Source organism: Lithobates pipiens, unplaced genomic scaffold (assembly GCF_037356315.1).
Source record: "Lithobates pipiens isolate NorthernLeopardFrog02 unplaced genomic scaffold, aLitPip1_a1.2 Scaffold_82, whole genome shotgun sequence".
In the NCBI taxonomy this organism is placed as follows: domain Eukaryota; kingdom Metazoa; phylum Chordata; class Amphibia; order Anura; family Ranidae; genus Lithobates; species Lithobates pipiens.
In genome coordinates, this window is record NW_027507906.1 from 69,290 (window position 1) to 92,149 (window position 22,860).

General features: G+C 46.2%; 1 protein-coding gene across 1 annotated transcript; it reads left to right on the forward strand.

Moving 5' to 3' along the window:
- Window positions 1–249: 249 nt before the first annotated feature.
- Window positions 250–20,755, forward strand: LOC143973429 (uncharacterized). Its single transcript, XM_077474410.1, has 14 exons — window positions 250–277; window positions 2,264–2,354; window positions 5,165–5,228; window positions 5,851–5,917; window positions 7,990–8,054; window positions 8,672–8,738; window positions 10,811–10,875; window positions 11,735–11,801; window positions 13,140–13,205; window positions 15,282–15,345; window positions 16,025–16,088; window positions 16,520–16,583; window positions 17,625–17,690; window positions 19,696–20,755. The coding sequence occupies exons 1-13, from the start codon at window positions 250–252 to the stop codon at window positions 17,636–17,638; spliced, it is 786 nt and encodes a 261-aa protein (XP_077330536.1). The 3' UTR covers window positions 17,639–17,690; window positions 19,696–20,755.
- Window positions 20,756–22,860: the final 2,105 nt, after the last annotated feature.

A 22,860-nucleotide genomic window follows, 5' to 3' on the forward strand; every position in this document is an offset into this window, starting at 1 on the left:
CAGCCAGTTCCCGAATGTCCAAGGAAGCTGCCGCACAGCAGGCAGGGGCAAGGTCGCATTGGCATGCCCACAATGGGAATCTCCCACCCTGCTGGGCGCAGGGAGATGGTGGGGCAAGGCTGTGGCAGCAGGTGTCTGGAAGGAATCTCCAGCCCAGCCGGGTGCAGGGAGCTGCTGATGGTCAGAGGTCAGTGAGCTGGGTGCAGGGGGATGTGGGAAGGTGGGGATCAGAAGCAGGGGGTGAGCGGCATGGGCAGCTCTAACATCCCTCACCCAGGTGGGTACACTGCAGGGGGTGAGTGGCATGTACATCCCTGCCATCCAACACCCAGCCGGGTGCAGGGGATGGGAGGGATGTACATGCCACAGGGATATGTGGATGCACAGTGGATCTGGCAGAGGAAGAGCGGATAGCATCAAATTTTGACACTCCAACCCTGCTGGGTGCAGGCAGAGATGCTGGCAGTGACACGCCAGCAGATCCAAGTAGCGTGGAGGAAGAAGGATGTGAGGCCCATGCAGCAGCTCCGGGCTGGCATGCCTGGGGTCTGGTGCCGCGGGACAATCTCCGGGTGGCCCTCCCACTCCCTGGGGGAACCAAGGACAGCGGTAACCGGCACCCACAAGCAGTGAGCAGGGACGGGGCACCCACGTGGAGGGACAGTCAGAGGAGTCCAAACGGACCGCCGGGGGACACTTGGGCTCTGGGAGCGGGCCGGGCAAGAGGAGTCCCGGCCCGGGCTGTGTACAAATGGGGGGGCCCGCCAGGGAGGGTTTCTGCGGCGGGTGGCAGCGGGGGGGGAGAGCCAGGATCAGTAGCCACAGCAGCTCCAGGGGGACGTGGGGGTGGGTGGTGGAAGGGGAATAGGAAGGCCTTGAAGGAATGGGGCTCAGACGGGAAGGAGGATGGGTGCGTCTGCTGGTCCTAGCATCTGGGGGCCCCCATAGGTGGCAGTGGAGGGGGGGACATCTCAAGTGTAAGGAGACAGAAAAGCCATTCAGCCTGACCTTGGAGGGCCAGCTTGTGGACCCTGACCAACAAAATGTTAGTGTCCATGGCCAGAGGTGCAGTGTCCACAGCAGCTCTTCCAACCGACTCCTCTGAAAGACCCCAGAATTCCCTGGGGCACACGTTCCCTGAGCTCAGGCCCATCACATCCCCATGTTACAACCAACCGTTCCCCTTGACTGGCACCTGGTGCCATTGGGAGTAGAAATTAGCCCCATTATTGGTGTATGTGAGATAAAATAAACCATATGATTGGTGACTGATATAAAGAAGCTCCATATCATTGGTGTCAGTGGTGGCTTTCCTTATCATGGTGTTTTGCCTCTTTATTGAAGCTGCAACTAAACCTCGGCTACAGTGCCAGGCACCCTGCATTCCCCACACTATCACCCCACCGCCACCCCATACTTCGGACACCCTGCAGGACACCGACCTTTTCAAACAGCATCCACAATCCCTGGGCTGTCCCGTGTGATCTGGGATGCTTGGCAGCCAACCCATACCGACCAATCACATTTGATGTTACTATAGAGACCTCGGTATGACTTAATTCTATAAGTTTAAGGCCTTTGCTGAGCTTCGGCAGCTTTCCAGTGTGCCAGAGGTGCCAATCCCCTTTAAATACTATGTATTAGATGTGAACCTGTGGGCTCTCCTTTTGAAAAGCCCTGTGTGCTTTGCGTCTTTAGCGCGTTTTGTGAAAAACGCACCAAAAAAAATACATCTACCACTATAGTCAATGTTGACGCAACGAAAAAAAGCAACATGCCTTGTTTTTGAGCTCGCTTTTTGAGTCACATATCCATTCCCCCCCCCCCCCCACCATGGAGAAAAAAGCATGAAGAACGCACTATGCGTTTTTTTTTTTTTAACACAACAGATTTAAAAAAAAAAACGCACTGCAAAGGCAATGTGCGTCTCACAACAGAGTGCGTTATTTATTCAATAACGCACTCTGCATTACTGAATAAAACTATTTGTATAATTTGTTTGCTGAATTTTTACCTTCTTTTTTTCTTCTATATTTGTTCTTCATTTTTCTATTTTTTTCTATTTTTCTTCTTTTATTTTTATTTTGCCTTTTTTTATTTATTTTTTAAGCAAGTTGCAAAAGCAACACTGAATCTGGGCAATCAGGGGTTAAAGTTGAAGAGGGCATGGCTGTGTCAGCTGACCTTTTCTAGTCCATGCAGTTTTGGTTTTTTTTTTTGTTTTGTTTTTTATCATTTTTACTTTATTTCCTCTTATCTGCAGCTGTCCAGGAACAGCTACAAGTCCCAACTCTGCTTGCAAAAGAAAATAAGAGTTATTTGAACTTATTTGGAGAGTTTGTTAGATTTGTCAGGTATGTGCTGTCACAAATAAAGTTGGATAAAAAAAAAAAAAAATGTCTGCTTTCCATATAAATACGCCCACTTTTGGAGCTGTCTGCCCTGTTGGTCTACAGATGGAGCACATGGCTTGCTGCTGCCATGTTTGTTTGGTAAGTGATGTTTGATATGTTGGGTTAGAAGCTCTGGGTTACATTCATTTTTCCTGCACTTTGTTTAAATGTTCTAATCTTCTAATCTTCCCTATGAATTGTGTTCTGCTTTGTGTTCAAACAGGCAAGCCTGAACACAAAGCTGCAGAGAACAAATCCAGGGGAATCCATGCTAAAATCTACTGCTGATCAATGGGAAGCATGCATTCCTCTTTCCACTGCTGGTGACTAGGAAGCATGCCTCCCCTTTGCCACTGGCGATTGATAGCAAGCATGGCTCTGGCCCTTTGCCACTTGTGATAGATAGCTCTGGCCCGTGGCCATCGATGGCAAGCATAGCTCTGCCCTTGGCCACTGGCTATTGATAGCAAGCATGGCTCTGGCCCTTGGCCACTGGCGATCGATGGCAAGCATGGCTCTGGCCCTTGGCCGCTGGCGATCGATGGCAGGCATGGCTCTGGCCTTGGCCACGGGCCATCGATTGAATTATTTTTAGAGGGGGATTGTTGCATTAATAGCTCAGTGTACTGAATATTAAATAAGCCCCAATTATCAATGGATAATGTCCTTCTAGCAAACAATCACATGACTGCTGTAAAACCGTATGGCGGTCAGTTGTTGATTGGCTGCTCTGGTTATCGCACTTTCCTATAGGACCATTTATTTTTGTTTCCAAACCCCCATGTATACTGAGCAGTCAGCCGCACTATAAACTAGGACTGCAACGAACGATTATTTTCATAATCGATTAGTTGGCCGATTATTGTTTTGATTAATCGGTTAATGACCTAAAAAAAAGAAAAAAAAAAGGTGGTGTATAATTTAGTTAATGTGTAAAGTTTAAAAAAAGTAAATTTATTTTTAAAATTCTCTCTATGCAGTGGTGAATATAAATGACCAACTATATGGTAGGGAGCAAAATATCTAATCCACTCTGAGAATAACAGACAGAAGAGATATACTGTATATATTAGAGGGGATATATACTATTAGAGGAGATATACTGTATATACACTATTGAAGATATACTGTGTATTCCATTAGAGGAGAGATATACTGTATATACTATTAGAAGCTATATACACTATTAGAGGGGATATATAATGCATATACCATTAGAGGGGCTATATGTAGTGCATATACCATTAGAGGGGCTATATGTAGTGCATATACCATTAGAGGGGCTATATGTAGTGCATATACCATTAGAGGGGCTATATGTAGTGCATATACCATTAGAGGGGCTATATGTAGTGCATATACCATTAGAGGGGCTATATGTAGTGCATATACCATTAGAGGGGACATGCATAGTGCATATACCATTAGAGGGGACATGTATGGTGCATATACCATTAGAGGGGATATCTATGGTGCATATACCATTAGAGGGGATATCTATGGTGCATATACTATTAAAGGGTCAATCTGGTAAATATCATCAGACTCATGAACTTTAACCCCGTTTTGTTACTGGCCGATTAATCGATTATGAAAATAGTAATTGATTAGTTATTTCAGCCCTACTATAAACCATGTATGCGTTTTTAGTAGGGCTGCAACGAATGATTATTTTCATAATCGATTAGTTGCCTGATTTTTATTTTGATTAATTGGCTAATATGTGAACGTGTCCCATAGGAAACAACGTTAAATGAACTGTAGTGCGTTTCTGCAAAAAAAAAAGCACCAAAAATGCATTGGTGTGAACCAGGCCTAAGACGATTGGTAGCAGCAGCATGTTTTTTTTGGCATGTGTTTAAAAAAAAATAAAAATAAAATAAAATGGAGTCCTTTTTTATAGCAGAAAATCGCTACTATAAGGGGCTCATTTATACTGTAGAACAGTAAAAGTAATATATAGTGAAGTAGGATATATGGGCATTTTTAACTAGGGGTCAGACATGAAGGGAGATATAAATCTTTTAGATTAAAGTAGTAGTAAATGCTGGTTTTGTGGTTTTTGTGCTTTTGTTTTGTGATATAATCATTTTAAATATGCAAAATACTGGTAAAAGTTTACTTTAAATGTCATTGTAATGCCTTCTATTACCTCCAGTCCAGCCTCCATTTTCTCTGGGTATCTTTGTAATTATGTATAATTGTGATTATTATGTTTCTGTTAAAGCAGGGGTAGGCCCTCCAGCTGTTGAACTACATTTCCCATGAGGCATTGCTGGCACTTAAAACGACTCCAAGAGGCATGATGGGACTTGTAGTTCTGCACCAGCTTGAGCGCCCCCAAGTTGCCTCCACTCCACGTTCAAGGAATGTGTTTTATTGGTTATATGTTAATAAATGGCCGCTACAGCCAATTTTGACTCCAGACGTCTGTTCTTGTATGGTTGGATTAAGTGGGGCTGTAGTTGTGGGTAATTCCTCGGAGGGAACGGGAGTGTTTTATGTCTGTTTACTCCAGTCATGGAATATTTTGGTGGATGACCATTTTGGCGTCATGCTGTTCTTTAACCCCAGACAAGTATGCAGGTTTAGGCATTCCCCAAATACGGATACTTTTCTGGGGAGATAAGGGATTTAGGAAGCATCTTTTGGTAGGTCGGTAATGCTAGATTCCTTATTTCTTGGTAGGTTTATGGTATCTATTTTGGTTTAATCGACTTTGGTAGAATTGACCCCATCGTTCATTTTATGATCTTTTTTTCAATTTCCAGTGGGAGGAAAAAAAGCCCAAAGCAATGTGGAATTTCCTTGGTGGCCCTGCAGCTTCAGCAAATGGTAAGATGAAAAAACACAGGAGGTGGCCAGGTTCTGGGGATCTAGGAGTGAGCTGTTATGGTTCGGTTGGAAGCATCTGGCAGGGATTGAGCTCCCGGGGGTGTGGATGAAGTGCGCGAGCCTTCCCCCCCAAGTTCATTGTCGACAGTGTTGCATGCCCTGCCCTGTCACAGCGGAGAACTTGGTTGGCTTTCATTCACATCAGTGTTCAGCATTCCATGAAGGTTACCGGTTCCTAGGAGCTCCTTCTCTGTAAAGAGATGCAGGTGGCGAGTTTCACTCTGATCCCACTTGGGGGAAGTCTGCGGAGAGCTTCCCCAACACTGGCCTCTGTGTCGGGCGCATGTTGACCCTTGCGAGTCGGGATGTATGCAGGCCACATACAAGTCGGGACGCATGCGGCAACACGCGTGCTGGGACACACGCTGCGCCTGCGTATGAGGTCTCTGCTCACGCTGTCTCTGCTCACGCTGTCTCTGCTCACGCTGTCTCTGCTCACGCTGTCTCTGCTCACGCTACTTCTGTTTCTGAGGCCTCTGCGCCGACCTCCTGTGAAATACAAATGTCATGTTGCGCGATCAAGCTTACTGTAATAATTTTATGATCTTTTTAAATTTTCTAGCGGGAGAAAAAAAAAAGCCCAAAGCAATACGGAATTTCCTTTGGTGGCCCTGCAGCTTCAGCAAATGGTAAGCTTTTTATAAACACGGGACGAGTTTCTTATTTTTTTAAAATCTTTATTTTAAAGATGTGACACAGATACCAACAATAAGACAACTTCACATTGCATATAGACACTGCATATAGGCTATGGTAAGCTTATCCAGCAAATCAACTATACAAAATAAAAGCGCATAAGTGAATGAGGCCATGCAGTCTGACCCATATCACTAGTTGAAGTCTAATACAGGGTGGATAGAAGCTTCTGTGCCCATCACTTTTTGTGTTTTTCATTGAAAAAGCAGAGATTGAAACGAGAGAGAAAGATAAGAAAGGGAGAGAGGGAAAAAAGAGCTAAAAAGAGGGGGGGGGGGAGACGGACAGACAGGTTGGGGGTCACCCCCGGGGAGTCAAGATCAATAGCACTGGACAAGCAGTGGGGATTCTAGGTAGTGGGTCCTAGAGTGTATTGGTGGAACTCATCAGAGAAGCGAAAGAGATCCCAGTAGAACCATCTGGACTTATGTTCCTCTGACTTATCCCGCAAGGCAGAGGTCATATCTTCCATTTGCTCAATATCCTTCACTCTCGCAAACCATTTGGCCACCGTTGGCGCAGACTGTTGTTTCCATAGGGGTGGGATGCTTGCCCGTGCAGCATTAAGGAGATGTTTGAGAAGGGATTTATGATGATGTTTCCTTGATAGGGGGGTAAGGTTGAGGAGGACCACAGCTGGGTTATCATGTAGTCTGTGAGTTTCTGTATGAGCTTGAGCACTGGCTGCCAGAAAGTTTGGAGCACAGGGCAATCCCAGAAAATATGTAAGAGCGTGCCTGAGTGTTGGCCACACCGCCAGCAACGGTCAGTTTGCAGAGGGAATATCTTAGCCAGCACAGAAGGGGTTCTATACCAACGCGTCACTATTTTATACGTAGTCTCTTGAAATTTGCTGCATAGGGAAGATTTCTGTGCGAAAAAGAGAATACGATCCTTTTGGGGTTCTGTGAAGGTGACTTGCAAGTCCCTCTCCCATTTTGTTAAGAATGGGGAGTCTTCAGTGGCGTGAAGGTCTAGTAAGGGTTTGTAGGAGGTTGACAAGGACCTCCGAATCGGTCCCTCACCCAAACATAATTCCTCAAAAGGGTGGAGCTTTCTGCTAAAATGGGTTGGTTTAGGCAGAGAACCGAGGAAGTGAGATAGTTGATTAATCTTCCAGCGATCTAATGAGGAAGGGGCCAGACCACCGAGCAAATTCTCTGCAATGAGCCATCCGGAAAAACCCAATAGCGAAGAGGTTCTCATGAGTCCCTGCGGGGCCCGCGGGAGAAAAAATGGGTCAGTGAGGCCAGGTATAAAGTTCGGGTGCCCCACAAGTGGCGTCATTGGGGATGGAAAATCTCTTAGTGAAGATAAACGGAAGAACCTTTTCAGTTCCATAAGAGTTGGTCCAATCAGTGGGTGAGTAGTCAAGTGGGTGGCAGAAGTTTCCCCTACCCAAGGTAGACCTGCAATTGTGGCTCGAGCACGGGATGAGTTTATGAACTTGTATCGTTACTTGAGTTTTGAGTTTAGCCACATGGTTATTGTGGACCACAGTTGCTAATTTCATTGCTAAACTGAGTTATGTGCCTTTCTCGTGACTCGTGGGCTTGGATTTACACACACGATTTGGAGGTGACCAGGTTCCTGGGGCCTAAGAGTGAGATGTTATGGTTTGGTTGGTAGTGTCTAGCATGGATTGAGCTCCTGGGGTTGTGGGTGTGGTGAGCGAGCCTTCCATGTAATTCCCTGTTGACAGTGCTGCTTGCCCTGTCGCGCTGGAAAACTTGGTTAGCGCCTTCGTTCACATTTCACTGTTTTGGTGCATGACCAGTTTGCCGCCATGCTGTTCTTTAACCCCAGACAAGTATGCAGGTTTTGGCATTCCCCAAATACGGATACTTTTCTGGGGAGGTAAGGGATTTAGAAAGCAGCTTTTTCGGTAGGTCGGTAATGCTAGATTCCTTATTTCTTGGTAGGGTTATGGTATCTATTTTGGTTTATTCGACTTTGGTGAAATTGACCCCATCGTTCATTTTATGATCTTTTTTTCAATTTCCAGTGGGAGGAAAAACAGCTCAAAGCAATGTGGAATTTCCTTTGATGGCCCTGCAGCTTCAGCAAATGGTAAGATGAAAAAACACAGGAGGTGGCCAGGTTCTGGGGATCTAGGAGTGAGCTGTTATGGTTCGGTTGGAAGCATCTGGCAGGGATTGAGCTCCCGGGGGTGTGGATGAAGTGCGCGAGCCTTCCCCCCCAAGTTCAGTGTTGACAGTGGGGCATGCCCTGTCACAGCGGAGAACTTGGTTGGCTTTCATTCACATCAGTGTTCAGCATTCCATGAAGGTTACCGGTTCCTAGGAGCTCCTTCTCTGTAAAGAGATGCAGGTGGCGAGTTTCACTCTGATCCCACTTGGGGGAAGTCTGCGGAGAGCTTCCCCAACACTGGCCTCTGTGTCGGGCGCATGTTGACCCTTGCGAGTCGGGATGTATGCAGGCCACATACAAGTCGGGACGCATGCGGCAACACGCGTGCTGGGACACACGCTGCGCCTGCGTATGAGGTCTCTGCTCACGCTGTCTCTGCTCACGCTGTCTCTGCTCACGCTGTCTCTGCTCACGCTGTCTCTGCTCACGCTACTTCTGTTTCTGAGGCCTCTGCGCCGACCTCCTGTGAAATACAAATGTCATGTTGCGCGATCAAGCTTACTGTAATAATTTTATGATCTTTTTAAATTTTCTAGCGGGAGAAAAAAAAAAGCCCAAAGCAATACGGAATTTCCTTTGGTGGCCCTGCAGCTTCAGCAAATGGTAAGCTTTTTATAAACACGGGACGAGTTTCTTATTTTTTTAAAATCTTTATTTTAAAGATGTGACACAGATACCAACAATAAGACAACTTCACATTGCATATAGACACTGCATATAGGCTATGGTAAGCTTATCCAGCAAATCAACTATACAAAATAAAAGCGCATAAGTGAATGAGGCCATGCAGTCTGACCCATATCACTAGTTGAAGTCTAATACAGGGTGGATAGAAGCTTCTGTGCCCATCACTTTTTGTGTTTTTCATTGAAAAAGCAGAGATTGAAACGAGAGAGAAAGATAAGAAAGGGAGAGAGGGAAAAAAGAGCTAAAAAGAGGGGGGGGGGGAGACGGACAGACAGGTTGGGGGTCACCCCCGGGGAGTCAAGATCAATAGCACTGGACAAGCAGTGGGGATTCTAGGTAGTGGGTCCTAGAGTGTATTGGTGGAACTCATCAGAGAAGCGAAAGAGATCCCAGTAGAACCATCTGGACTTATGTTCCTCTGACTTATCCCGCAAGGCAGAGGTCATATCTTCCATTTGCTCAATATCCTTCACTCTCGCAAACCATTTGGCCACCGTTGGCGCAGACTGTTGTTTCCATAGGGGTGGGATGCTTGCCCGTGCAGCATTAAGGAGATGTTTGAGAAGGGATTTATGATGATGTTTCCTTGATAGGGGGGTAAGGTTGAGGAGGACCACAGCTGGGTTATCATGTAGTCTGTGAGTTTCTGTATGAGCTTGAGCACTGGCTGCCAGAAAGTTTGGAGCACAGGGCAATCCCAGAAAATATGTAAGAGCGTGCCTGAGTGTTGGCCACACCGCCAGCAACGGTCAGTTTGCAGAGGGAATATCTTAGCCAGCACAGAAGGGGTTCTATACCAACGCGTCACTATTTTATACGTAGTCTCTTGAAATTTGCTGCATAGGGAAGATTTCTGTGCGAAAAAGAGAATACGATCCTTTTGGGGTTCTGTGAAGGTGACTTGCAAGTCCCTCTCCCATTTTGTTAAGAATGGGGAGTCTTCAGTGGCGTGAAGGTCTAGTAAGGGTTTGTAGGAGGTTGACAAGGACCTCCGAATCGGTCCCTCACCCAAACATAATTCCTCAAAAGGGTGGAGCTTTCTGCTAAAATGGGTTGGTTTAGGCAGAGAACCGAGGAAGTGAGATAGTTGATTAATCTTCCAGCGATCTAATGAGGAAGGGGCCAGACCACCGAGCAAATTCTCTGCAATGAGCCATCCGGAAAAACCCAATAGCGAAGAGGTTCTCATGAGTCCCTGCGGGGCCCGCGGGAGAAAAAATGGGTCAGTGAGGCCAGGTATAAAGTTCGGGTGCCCCACAAGTGGCGTCATTGGGGATGGAAAATCTCTTAGTGAAGATAAACGGAAGAACCTTTTCAGTTCCATAAGAGTTGGTCCAATCAGTGGGTGAGTAGTCAAGTGGGTGGCAGAAGTTTCCCCTACCCAAGGTAGACCTGCAATTGTGGCTCGAGCACGGGATGAGTTTATGAACTTGTATCGTTACTTGAGTTTTGAGTTTAGCCACATGGTTATTGTGGACCACAGTTGCTAATTTCATTGCTAAACTGAGTTATGTGCCTTTCTCGTGACTCGTGGGCTTGGATTTACACACACGATTTGGAGGTGACCAGGTTCCTGGGGCCTAAGAGTGAGATGTTATGGTTTGGTTGGTAGTGTCTAGCATGGATTGAGCTCCTGGGGTTGTGGGTGTGGTGAGCGAGCCTTCCATGTAATTCCCTGTTGACAGTGCTGCTTGCCCTGTCGCGCTGGAAAACTTGGTTAGCGCCTTCGTTCACATTTCACTGTTTTGGTGCATGACCAGTTTGCCGCCATGCTGTTCTTTAACCCCAGACAAGTATGCAGGTTTTGGCATTCCCCAAATACGGATACTTTTCTGGGGAGGTAAGGGATTTAGAAAGCAGCTTTTTCGGTAGGTCGGTAATGCTAGATTCCTTATTTCTTGGTAGGGTTATGGTATCTATTTTGGTTTATTCGACTTTGGTGAAATTGACCCCATCGTTCATTTTATGATCTTTTTTTCAATTTCCAGTGGGAGGAAAAACAGCTCAAAGCAATGTGGAATTTCCTTTGATGGCCCTGCAGCTTCAGCAAATGGTAAGATGAAAAAACACAGGAGGTGGCCAGGTTCTGGGGATCTAGGAGTGAGCTGTTATGGTTCGGTTGGAAGCATCTGGCAGGGATTGAGCTCCCGGGGGTGTGGATGAAGTGCGCGAGCCTTCCCCCCCAAGTTCAGTGTTGACAGTGGGGCATGCCCTGTCACAGCGGAGAACTTGGTTGGCTTTCATTCACATCAGTGTTCAGCATTCCATGAAGGTTACCGGTTCCTAGGAGCTCCTTCTCTGTAAAGAGATGCAGGTGGCGAGTTTCACTCTGATCCCACTTGGGGGAAGTCTGCGGAGAGCTTCCCCAACACTGGCCTCTGTGTCGGGCGCATGTTGACCCTTGCGAGTCGGGATGTATGCAGGCCACATACAAGTCGGGACGCATGCGGCAACACGCGTGCTGGGACACACGCTGCGCCTGCGTATGAGGTCTCTGCTCACGCTGTCTCTGCTCACGCTGTCTCTGCTCACGCTGTCTCTGCTCACGCTGTCTCTGCTCACGCTGTCTCTGCTCACGCTGTCTCTGCTCACGCTGTCTCTGCTCACGCTGTCTCTGCTCACGCTGTCTCTGCTCACGCTGTCTCTGCTCACGCTGTCTCTGCTCACGCTGTCTCTGCTCACGCTGTCTCTGCTCACGCTGTCTCTGCTCACGCTGTCTCTGCTCACGCTGTCTCTGCTCACGCTGTCTCTGCTCACGCTGTCTCTGCTCACGCTGTCTCTGCTCACGCTGTCTCTGCTCACGCTGTCTCTGTTTCTGAGGCCTCTGCGCGCCGAACTCCTGTGAAATGCAAATGGCATGTTGCGCGATCAAGCTTACTGTAATCATTTTATGATCTTTTTCAATTTTCTAGCTGGAGAAAAAAAAAATCCCAAAGCAATACGGAATTTCCTTTGATGGCCCTGCAGCTTCAGCAAATGGTAAGATGAAAAAACACAGGAGGTGGCCAGGTTCTGGGGATCTAGGAGTGAGCTGTTATGGTTCGGTTGGAAGCATCTGGCAGGGATTGAGCTCCCGGGGGTGTGGATGAAGTGCGCGAGCCTTCCCCCCCAAGTTCAGTGTCGACAGTGGGGCATGCCCTGTCACAGCGGAGAACTTGGTTGGCTTTCATTCACATCAGTGTTCAGCATTCCATGAAGGTTACCGGTTCCTAGGAGCTCCTTCTCTGTAAAGAGATGCAGGTGGCGAGTTTCACTCTGATCCCACTTGGGGGAAGTCTGCGGAGAGCTTCCCCAACACTGGCCTCTGTGTCGGGCGCATGTTGACCCTTGCGAGTCGGGATGTATGCAGGCCACATACAAGTCGGGACGCATGCGGCAACAAGCGTGCTGGGACACACGCTGCGCCTGCGTATGAGGTCTCTGCTCACGCTGTCTCTGCTCACGCTGTCTCTGCTCACGCTGTCTCTGCTCACGCTGTCTCTGCTCACGCTGTCTCTGCTCACGCTGTCTCTGCTCACGCTGTCTCTGCTCACGCTGTCTCTGCTCACGCTGTCTCTGCTCACGCTGTCTCTGCTCACGCTGTCTCTGCTCACGCTGTCTCTGCTCACGCTGTCTCTGCTCACGCTGTCTCTGCTCACGCTGTCTCTGCTCACGCTGTCTCTGTTTCTGAGGCCTCTGCGCGCCGACCTCCTGTGAAATGCAAATGGCATGTTGCGCGATCAAGCTTACTGTAATCATTTTATGATCTTTTTCAAATGGTAAGATGAAAAAACACAGGGGGTGGCCAGGTTCTGGGGATCTAGGAGTGAGCTGTTATGGTTCGGTTGGAAGCATCTGGCAGGGATTGAGCTCCCGGGGGTGTGGATGAAGTGCGCGAGCCTTCCCCCCAAGTTCAGTGTCGACAGTGGGGCATGCCCTGTCACAGCAGAGAACTTGGTTGGCTTTCATTCACATCAGTGTTCAGCATTCCATGAAGGTTACCGGTTTCTAGGAGCTCCTTCTCTGTAAAGAGATGCAGGTGGTGAATTTCACTCTGATCCCACTTGGAAGTCTGCGGAGAGCTTCCCCCCCCAGGCTGGCCTCTGTGTCGGGCGCGTGTTGACCCTTGCGAGTCGGGATGTATGCTGGCCACATGCAAGTCGGGACGCATGCTGGCAACATGCGTGCCGGGACACACGCTGCGCCTGCGCATGAGGTCTCTGCTCACGCTAATTCTGTTTCTGAGGCCTCGGTGCGCCGACCTCCTGTGAAATACAAATGTCATGTTGCGCGATCAAGCTTACTGTAATAATTTTATGATCTTTTTAAATTTTCTAGCGGGAGAAAAAAAAAGCCCAAAGCAATACAGAATTTCCTTTGGTGGCCCTGCAGCTTCAGCAAATGGTAAGCTTTTTATAAACACGGGACGAGTTTATTATTTTTTTAAATCTTTATTTTAAAGATGTGACACAGATACCAACAATAAGACAACTTCACATTGCATATAGACACTTCATATAGGCTATGGTAAGCTTATCCAGCAAATCAACTATACAAAATAAAAGCGCATAAGTGAATGAGGCCATGCAGTCTGACCCATATCACTAGTTGAAGTCTAATACAGGGTGGATAGAAGCTTCTGTGCCCATCACTTTTTGTGTTTTTCATTGAAAAAGTAGAGATGGAAACGAGAGAGAAAGATAAGAAAGAGAGAGTGTGGAAAAAAAAAAAGCTAAAAAGAGGGGGGGGGGGAGACAGACAGGTTGGGGGTCACCCCCGGGGAGTCAAGATCAATAGTACTGGACAGGCAGTGGGGATTCTAGGTAGTGGGTCCTAGAGCGTATTGGTGGAACTCATCAGAGAAGCGAAAGAGATCACAGTAGAACCATCTGGACTTATGTTCCTCTGACTTATCCCGCAAGGCAGAGGTCATATCTTCCATTTGCTCAATATCCTTCACTCTCGCAAACCATTGGGCCACTGTTGGCGCAGACTGTTGTTTCCATAGGGGTGGGATGCTTGCCCGTGCAGCATTAAGGAGATGTTTGAGAAGGGATTTATGATAACGTTTCCTTGATAAGGGGGTAAGGTTGAGGAGGACCGCAGCTGGGTTATCATGTAGGGAGATGTCTGTGAGTGTCTGTATGAGCTTGAGCACTGGCTGCCACAAAGTTTGGAGCACAGGGCAATCCCAGAAAATATGTAAGAGGGTGCCTGAGTGTAGGCCACACCGCCAGCAACGGTCAGTTTGCAGACTGAATATCTTAGCCAGCACAGAAGGGGTTCTATACCAACGCGTCACTATTTTATACGTAGTCTCTTGATATTTGCTGCATAGGGAAGATTTCTGTGCGAAAAAGAATATGATCCTTTTGGGGTTCTGTGAAGGTGACTTGCAAGTCCCTCTCCCATTTTGTTAAGAATGGGGGGTCTTCAGTGGCGTGAAGGTCTAGTAAGGGTTTGTAGGAGGTTGACAAGGACCTCCGAATCGGTCCCTCACCCAAACATAATTCCTCAAAAGGGTGGAGCTTTCTGCTAAAATGGGTTGGTTTAGGCAGAGAACCGAGGAAGTGAGATAGTTGATTGATCTTCCAGCGATCTAATGAGGAAGGGGCCAGACCACCGAGCAAATTCTCTGCAATGAGCCATCCGGAAAAACCCAATAGCGAAGAGGTTCTCATGAGTCCCTGCGGGGCCCGCGGGAGAAAAAATGGGTCAGTGAGGCCAGGTATAAAGTTCGGGTGCCCGACAAGTGGCGTCATTGGGGATGGAAAATTTCTTAGTGAAGATAAACGGAAGAACCTTTTCAGTTCCATAAGAGTTGGTCCAATCAGTGGGTGAGTAGTCAAGTGGGTGGCAGAAGTTTCCCCTACCCAAGGTAGACCTGCAATTGGGGCTCGAGCACGGGATGAGTTTATGAACTTTTATCGTTACTTGAGTTTTGAGTTTAGCCACATGGTTTTTGTGGACCACAGTTGCTAATTTCATTGCTAAACTGAGTTATGCGCCTTTCTCGTGACTCGTGGGCTTGGATTTACACACACGATTTGGAGGTGACCAGGTTCCTGGGGCCTAAGAGTGAGATGTTATGGTTTGGTTGGTAGTGTCTAGCATGGATTGAGCTCCTGGGGTTGTGGGTGTGGTGAGCGAGCATTCCATGTAATTTGCTGTTGACAGTGCTGCTTGCCCTGTCGCGCTGGAAAACTTGGTTAGCGCCTTCGTTCACATTTCACTGTTTTGGTGCATGACCAGTTTGCCGTCATGCTGTTCTTTAACCCCAGACAAGTATGCAGGTTTTGGCATTCCCCAAATACGGATACTTTTCTGGGGAGGTAAGGGATTTAGAAAGCAGCTTTTTCGGTAGGTCGGTAATGCTAGATTCCTTATTTCTTGGTAGGGTTATGGTATCTATTTTGGTTTATTCGACTTTGGTGAAATTGACCCCATCGTTCATTTTATGATCTTTTTTTCAATTTCCAGTGGGAGGAAAAAAAGCTCAAAGCAATGTGGAATTTCCTTGGTGGCCCTGCAGCTTCAGCAAATGGTAAGATGAAAAAGCACAGGAGGTGGCCAGGTTCTGGGGATCTAGGAGTGAGCTGTTATGGTTCGGTTGGAAGCATCTGGCAGGGATTGAGCTCCCGGGGGTGTGGATGAAGTGCGCGAGCCTTCCCCCCCAAGTTCAGTGTCGACAGTGGGGCAAGCTCTGTCACAGCGGAGAACTTGGTTGGCTTTCATTCACATCAGTGTTCAGCATTCCATGAAGGTTACCGGTTCCTAGGAGCTCCTTCTCTGTAAAGAGATGCAGGTGGCGAGTTTCACTCTGATCCCACTTGGGGGAAGTCTGCGGAGAGCTTCCCCAACACTGGCCTCTGTGTCGGCCGCATGTTGACCCTTGCGAGTCGGGATGTATGCAGGCCACATACAAGTCGGGACGCATGCGGCAACAAGCGTGCTGGGACACACGCTGCGCCTGCGTATGAGGTCTCTGCTCACGCTGTCTCTGCTCACGCTGTCTCTGCTCACGCTGTCTCTGCTCACGCTGTCTCTGCTCACGCTGTCTCTGCTCACGCTGTCTCTGCTCACGCTGTCTCTGCTCACGCTGTCTCTGCTCACGCTACTTCTGTTTCTGAGGCCTCTGCGCGCCGACCTCCTGTGAAATGCAAATGGCATGTTGCGCGATCAAGCTTACTGTAATCATTTTATGATCTTTTTCAATTTTCTAGTGGGAGAAAAAAAAAGCCCAAAGCAATACGGAGTTTCCTTTTGGCCCTGCCACTTCAGCAAATGGTAAGTTTTTTTTTTTTTTTTTTTTTTTTTTTTTTTATATAAACACGGAACGAGTTTATGAACTTTTATCGTTACTTGAGTTTTGAGTTTGGCCACATGGTTTTTGTGCACCAGAGTTGCTAATTTCATTGCTAAACTGAGTTATGAGCCTTTCTCGTGACTCATGGGCTTGGATTTAACCACGCGATCTTTTGGTGACCAGGTTCCTGGTGCCTAAGAGTGAGATGTTATGGTTCGGTTGGTAGTGTCTGGCATGGATTGAGCTCCTGGGGGTGTGGATGAGGTGCGCAAGCCTTCCCCCTAGTTCAGTGTTGAGCCAGTATTGCTAATGTATTTAATATTGATGTTCTGATAAACCCCTTCCTTTTTTCTATACAAAATCAACCGCTTATGTTTTCATGTGATCCTAAGGCTTACGTTTTATATTGTAGCTGGCGAGATGCCTACCAAGGCTGAATTATGGCAACACGATGCTGTCTGAGAGTAAACTGAGAGGTATGTATCAAATTAAATGTGTGACCACTGTGGCTGGACAGAAGTCGGTTTATCCCGGCTCGATAAGTGCTGCAGAGGCAGTAGGATTCAAATCTGATTTGTATATTTTGTGGCTGGGTTCACACGATCTCGGCGTTGGACATCCGCGTGCGATTTAGCACTGTATTGCTGTGCAGATCACATATGATGTCTGTGCAATGTGAATTCAACCATACAGATTATATATGGCTGAATTTGCATTGCATTTGGATCGAAAGGGTGCAGGACCCTTTTTTGCTCTGCACTGGAATTGAATCGGATCAAATGCGATCCGATTCCTGCACCATTTCACAGCGTGTACTGACAACCGAACTGGGGGTGTCATTAAAGTGGAAGTAAACTCCCCTATCGTTTTCAGCCAAGGAAGCTGCCTTCTTTTCCTCTGTTTAATCTTCAACTGCTATGGTGCTGCACATGTGATTTTGTTATGACACCAGCCATTGGATGGTTTGATAGTTTGGCTGAGAGCACAGCCAATGTGCAGTTGGCATTCCCGGGATGCTTTTTTTTTTTTTAACTGTTTAAATCCATGGGTTTACTTCCACTTTAACTTTGTATTGACACCCACAGAGGTTCACAGAGGGAATTGTGACCTGCCTGTGAGACATGCGATGGGGGAACTCGCACAGGAATCATGCTGGTTCTCGCATCGCATTGTGTGAACCTAGCCTCACAGCAAGGGAGTCAACCCTGCTGTCAAAATAAAATGAGCGGGGAGGCTTCCCGCATTTGGATGGAGGAATCTGATCCTTTTTTTTTTTTTTTTTTTCATTTAACCCACTGGTTAAACATAAACTGACTCCTGCTTTAACGGCTCTAGAGATTCAGGGCTAAGTGACCCTGGAACACATTGAAGCCAGGTTTAACCATACAGCAAGCATTTTGGGTTCACAGTGAAAGTCTGTATTGCATGACATGGTTTAGATTGGACCTCAGATTTCATTATCTCTGAATACATAGGCATGACTCCATTGTAATTTTTTTTTTCTTTTCCATGACTAGTTGGAAGGCCATGAACAGTCAAAGCAAGAAGAAATCCCTTTTCTGCTCCTGCAGTACTGGCAAATGGTAGGTAGCATGGCTTGGGTTAGCCACACAATTTTGTGGACCCAAAAATGAATGTACTTGGTTTTGCAGGATTAGGAAGTAGAGCGAGAATCTAGAACTCAATCATCTGTCTGAGTTGTGAGTTTTCATCATAACTCATTGCTTGGGTTTAACCACTCAATGTTGTGGACCCAAAAATGAATGTACTTGGTTACGCAGGATTAGGAAGTAGAGCGAGAATCTAGAGCTTAATCATCTGTCTGAGTTGTGAGTTTTTCATCATAACTCATTGCTTGGGTTTAACCACTCAATGTTGTGGACCCAAAAATGAATGTACTTGGTTACGCAGGATTAGGAAGTAGAGCAAGGAATCTAGAGCTCAATCATCTGTCTGAGTTGTGAGTTTTTCATCATAACTCATTGCTTGGGTTTAACCACTCAATGTTGTGGACCCAAAAATGAATGTACTTGGTTACGCAGGATTAGGAAGTAGAGCAAGGAATCTAGAGCTCAATCATCTGTCTGAGTTGTGAGTTTTTCATCATAACTCATTGCTTGGGTTTAACCACTCAATGTTGTGGACCCAAAAATGAATGTACTACTTTGTTACTCTGAGTTAGGAAGGAGATAGCCAAGTAGGATAGGTCTAAAGCAGAGTTATGAGCTTTCATCCTAACTTGCTGCATGGGTTTAGCCACTCAGTTTTTTTTGTGGACCCAAAGCTTTATATTGGCTTATACTATTTTAGCCACTATAGTCTATGGCTGAGTTTATGAATTTTATTGGGAAAGTCTACCGGGAGCTCCCCGCTCTCTGTAAGTCTCTGCGGGTGCATTGAATTTTATTATAGCTCTTAAGTTTTGGGCTCAGAGGTTCTTGTTCAGTCTGAAGTCTCTTCCTCCTTGGGTTGTGGGTTATTGGGGCGTTAAGGAGCTTTGATGGAGCAGGGCAGGGCATTGCAACACTGCTTCACCCGAGTCTCTGCCTCATTCACTCACGGCTTGTGCTTTATCCTGAAGGTCATCGGTTTCAAGGATTTGGTTTCTGCAGGGCTGAGCAAGAATGTTAATCTGATCCCTTTGGGAAAAGTATACAGGGAGTCAATATATTCTATGGCTGAGTTTATGAATTTTATTGGGAAAGTCTACAGGGAGCCCCCGCTCTCTGCAAGTAAAGGGTCAGCTGTTGCAAGACGGTCTTAAATTTTTACTGTGAGCTGTAGTTGGGCATCTGGACTGGTTGCCAGGCTGTTCTGTAGTGGCAGCTTTGGGGACTGGGTCAATCTCAGTCTTTGCTGGATTGGGGGAGGAGTGCCCACTCCTTCGAGAAGGCCGAGGCTAGTTTGTATTCAGTCTCCTTGTCTGCTGCTCTTGTGCATCCTGGCAGTTAGTCTAGAAGTTTAACTATGGCTTACAGTGGGAATGGCGGATTCTCTTATAATTGTTCATCCTTTCTTCCTGGGAATATGGAGTGGTGTTCTTTGGAATGGTTCTTTGTTTTTCTTGGTTGGAGTATGAGGGCACTATATTACAGTCAACAAACACTTCAGCCAGGCCAAAATCAACGCTCCCTATTCTTGGGTCAGGCTTAAGATATGGAGTCAGGATGCCTTGTCCCCTTAAGGGGAAAAGGTATGACACATGTCGTTCCCACACTAATAGGTTTAATCTTCCCAAATTTTATTTATTGGAATAAGTCTGCAAGTTCACACCGGATGTATTGGTGTCAGGAAGCTAGTTGTTAGTTTGGACAGGGTATAACCTCATTTAATGTCCACCTTAGAGGAGAGTAGAATGTAGTTGCAAAGGATTTCCCTTTTGATTGCGGGCTTTGTGGTCCCAACAGAGCAGAGTTTATGGGCAATACATATGCACTTGAGGCCCTCGGTGTCAAAGTTGACCACCACTTCGTTAATGGTCTCCACAGTGCCCCTCCTAAATCACACAATTTAGCTGCCAATGTGGAAATGGGCTTTAAGGATTGCTTATCAATGTCTCATCTCTAACCCTTTATCCTCTTTTTTTAGCTCCTGCCTACGTGTCAATGAGTTTGCTCAACTGAACTTCTAGCAGTGTTGGTGTGCCAGCAAGGTCGAGGAAAAGCAATCAACCCAAAGATGTCTTCATTGATTTTTACCGGACTTCCTTCCCAATTTTTCGATCTGTGTGCATGAAGATGTAGCCTCTTTCTGATCACTTTAATGACTGTCCTCTACTATTTATAATATGGAATCATAAACACGATATAAAGAGTAAACCGCGCTATTCAAAAAAGTTTAAAAAATATAAATAAATTCCCTACAAGCAGCAACCCTAATCGTAATACTCCAATAATAGACTGAATAGGTGAAAAAAGTGAGCTGCGCTTAAAAAAAAAAAAAAACTCTAATCAAAAAAAAATTTCTAATCACAAAAATTCATCAGTAATCACAAGGAAAAATAGTGACAAAGTGACAATTAGCTTTAAAAATTAAAGAAAATAAATTATATCAGGGAGTAATATCAAACATATAAGTGACAAAAAATTTAATCAGTGCCCATAATATAGTTAGCATAAATTACATATCCCTTATATATAAATCACATAAATTGTCAGTATTAAAGAAAATAAACCGACACACCACCAATTAGTTTTAATAAATGAACAAAACAAAACCTAACAAAAAAAAAATTTTAGAGAAAAAAAAAAATCAGAGTCCCAGAAATAATATCCATAGTATAGTGTTGATTCTTCCAAAGTGAAAATATGGAATTGACACCCACAATGCTCTGTGTTAAAGGGAATCCAAGCAATCGCCTCCACCAGTGAGAAGGGGGGCCGCTTACCAGAATTATAGATCTCAGTGTCAATGAGATCAACAGGGCAAAAGCACAGAAGTTCTGGATGAACCGTGAGCCACACAGCCTTTATCCTTGATGCAAAGCCTGTTTCCATGTGTTCAGCTCTAGAGAGTTTCTAGAGATGAACACATGGAAACAGGCTTTGCATCAAGGATGTGAATATGGGATGCATGCTCTCTGCGCCCCCCCCCCCCACCACCACCCTCATTTTGAATGTGGGATGCATGCTCTGCACCCCCCCCCCCCCACCATCATTGTGAATTTGTGGGATGCATGCTCGCCCCCCCCCCCCATTTTTTTTTTTTTATTTTTTTTTTTTTTTTTTATAGTCCTATGTTACACAGCAGGGCACATAGTGGGTCTGGATGGGGTGCAGAAACTGGCCAACTTTTCATGTTGCTAGTGGCTCGTTTCTCGGACTATCTCTTATCCTAGCAACTAATTGGCCACTTAACATGAACATATGACCAGACTCCCGCCCTCCTGAGCCTCCTGGTGTCTGAAGTAGGACTGGCAGCACTGACATAAGGGGAAGGATCTATGATGGCTGCTGGCCAGTAAGGATGAGTTCAGGCATGTTCATAACCCACATGTGCAGAGTCCGCCAGGAAATTGGCACTGCACAGTGCTAATCATAGGCAGTGAGACCTTTCTCCAACTCTACAGCCGTAGAGTGGGAATATGTCTCGCTGCCTGTGATTATCTCTGTGCAGTGCTGACTTCCTGGCGGGCTCTGCATGTGCGGGTTATGAACATGCCTGAGCTCATCCTTACTGGCCAGACCAATATAATGGGCTAAGCTGCAATATCATGCAGGTGTGGCAGTGGTTATTACTTTGTGTTGCAAGGCTGTGTACGCATGACTCAAAGCACAACTTTGTTTTGCCTTTTTGAATGCATTATCTTTTCATTTTTTGCTAAAGCGATATTTGTATATGAAATGATTTGATATGACAAGGCTAGTTACCAGGCTGTCATGCTGGTGTTTAATTCCAGTCAAGTATGCAGATTGGGGCTTTTATCCAAGATCTGCATACTTGATAAGTGATAATGAGCTCTAGGAAGCCAGCGTTGTCGGCAATGCTAGAGCCCACATTTATCATAAGTTTATAGTAGCTATTTTGAGCTAAGCATTTGATTTCAGTGGGCATGATGCCATTTATTTATTTGTTTAGGTACTACTGAGAACGAAAAGCTCAAAGCAACATGGAATTTCCTCTGTGGCCCCGCAGCATCAAATGGTAGGTTCCCATACAAACACTGTCGTTTGGGTTTAGCCACACATTTATGTGGACCCAGTGTTAAACTGCTAATTGAGTTATGAACTGTTATCGTAACTCATGGGCTTGGGTTTAACCACTTGTTGGTGGTCCCCAGGTTCTGGGGTCTAGGAGTGACGAGTCCTAGTTCAGTTTGATATCTCTTCAGATTGCACTCCTAGGCTGAATGACTGAGCTTGTCTTGCAGTTCGGTTTGGCAGTGTTGCTTGCCCCGGCCTGTCCTACCGAGAGTCCCGATTCGTCTCTTTTGCTCTCCTCTGGATCCTTCTGCAAGTTATAGCCGGCTGCTAGGCTTTTAACTCCCTGATCCCTCTTGGGAAGTCTACGGAGAGCTTGGGCCCTGGGTCTCGCTCTCTGGAAGTGAAGGGTCTGCTGTTCTTAAATGGTCTGAGCTTCCTATTTTGTACTGTGTTTGGCTAACTGGCTAGTTGATGGGCTTCTCTGTAGCAGAGGGCTTGGAGACTGGGTCAATCTCAGTCCTTGCTGGATCGGGGGGCTAGTGCCCAGTCCTTTGTGAAGGTCGGGGCTAGGACCGATTCAGTCTTCTTGCCCTCTGCTGCAGTGCGGCTTGGAAGCTGGTTTAGGAGGTCAATCATGGACATCATGGGAATGGGAGGGTCATCTTCGACTGCACATCCTTTCTTCCTGGGAATACAGTGTCGGTCTTGGAATGGTTCTTGGTCTTTCTTGGTTAGAGTATGAGGGCACCATACTAGAGTCAACAGATACTTTGGCCAGGCTAACACTGGCACTCTATTCTTGGGTCAGACTTTTTGGTATTGGGTTAGATGCCTTATCCTCTTAAGGGATAAGGGTCTAGCACGTGCCATTCCCACAAAATGGCAAAACATCAACCTTTTCATTGGCTAACTTCACTCAAAGATCTCATGAAGCCTTTCTGCTTTAATATAAAATGCTTGCAAAATGGTTTATAAATTGTTTTATGGGGTTCTAATGCCTACCTTATTTTGTAGCTGAGGTGCCCTTCAAGGGTGAACTATGGCAACACTGTAAACAGATGAAAAATTAGAGGTATGTATCAAATTGGGGTTATAAATGCAATCTATAGGA

Excerpts from the sequence above, each read along its gene's own strand:
- LOC143973429 (XM_077474410.1), top strand. The coding sequence starts at position 250 with ATGGGCAGCTCTAACATCCCTCACCCAG. Across the intron at positions 2,355-5,164 it reads GAGTTTGTTAGATTTGTCAG|TGGGAGGAAAAAAAGCCCAA; the intron begins GTATGTGCTGTC and ends TTCAATTTCCAG. Across the intron at positions 8,739-10,810 it reads CCCTGCAGCTTCAGCAAATG|TGGGAGGAAAAACAGCTCAA; the intron begins GTAAGCTTTTTA and ends TTCAATTTCCAG.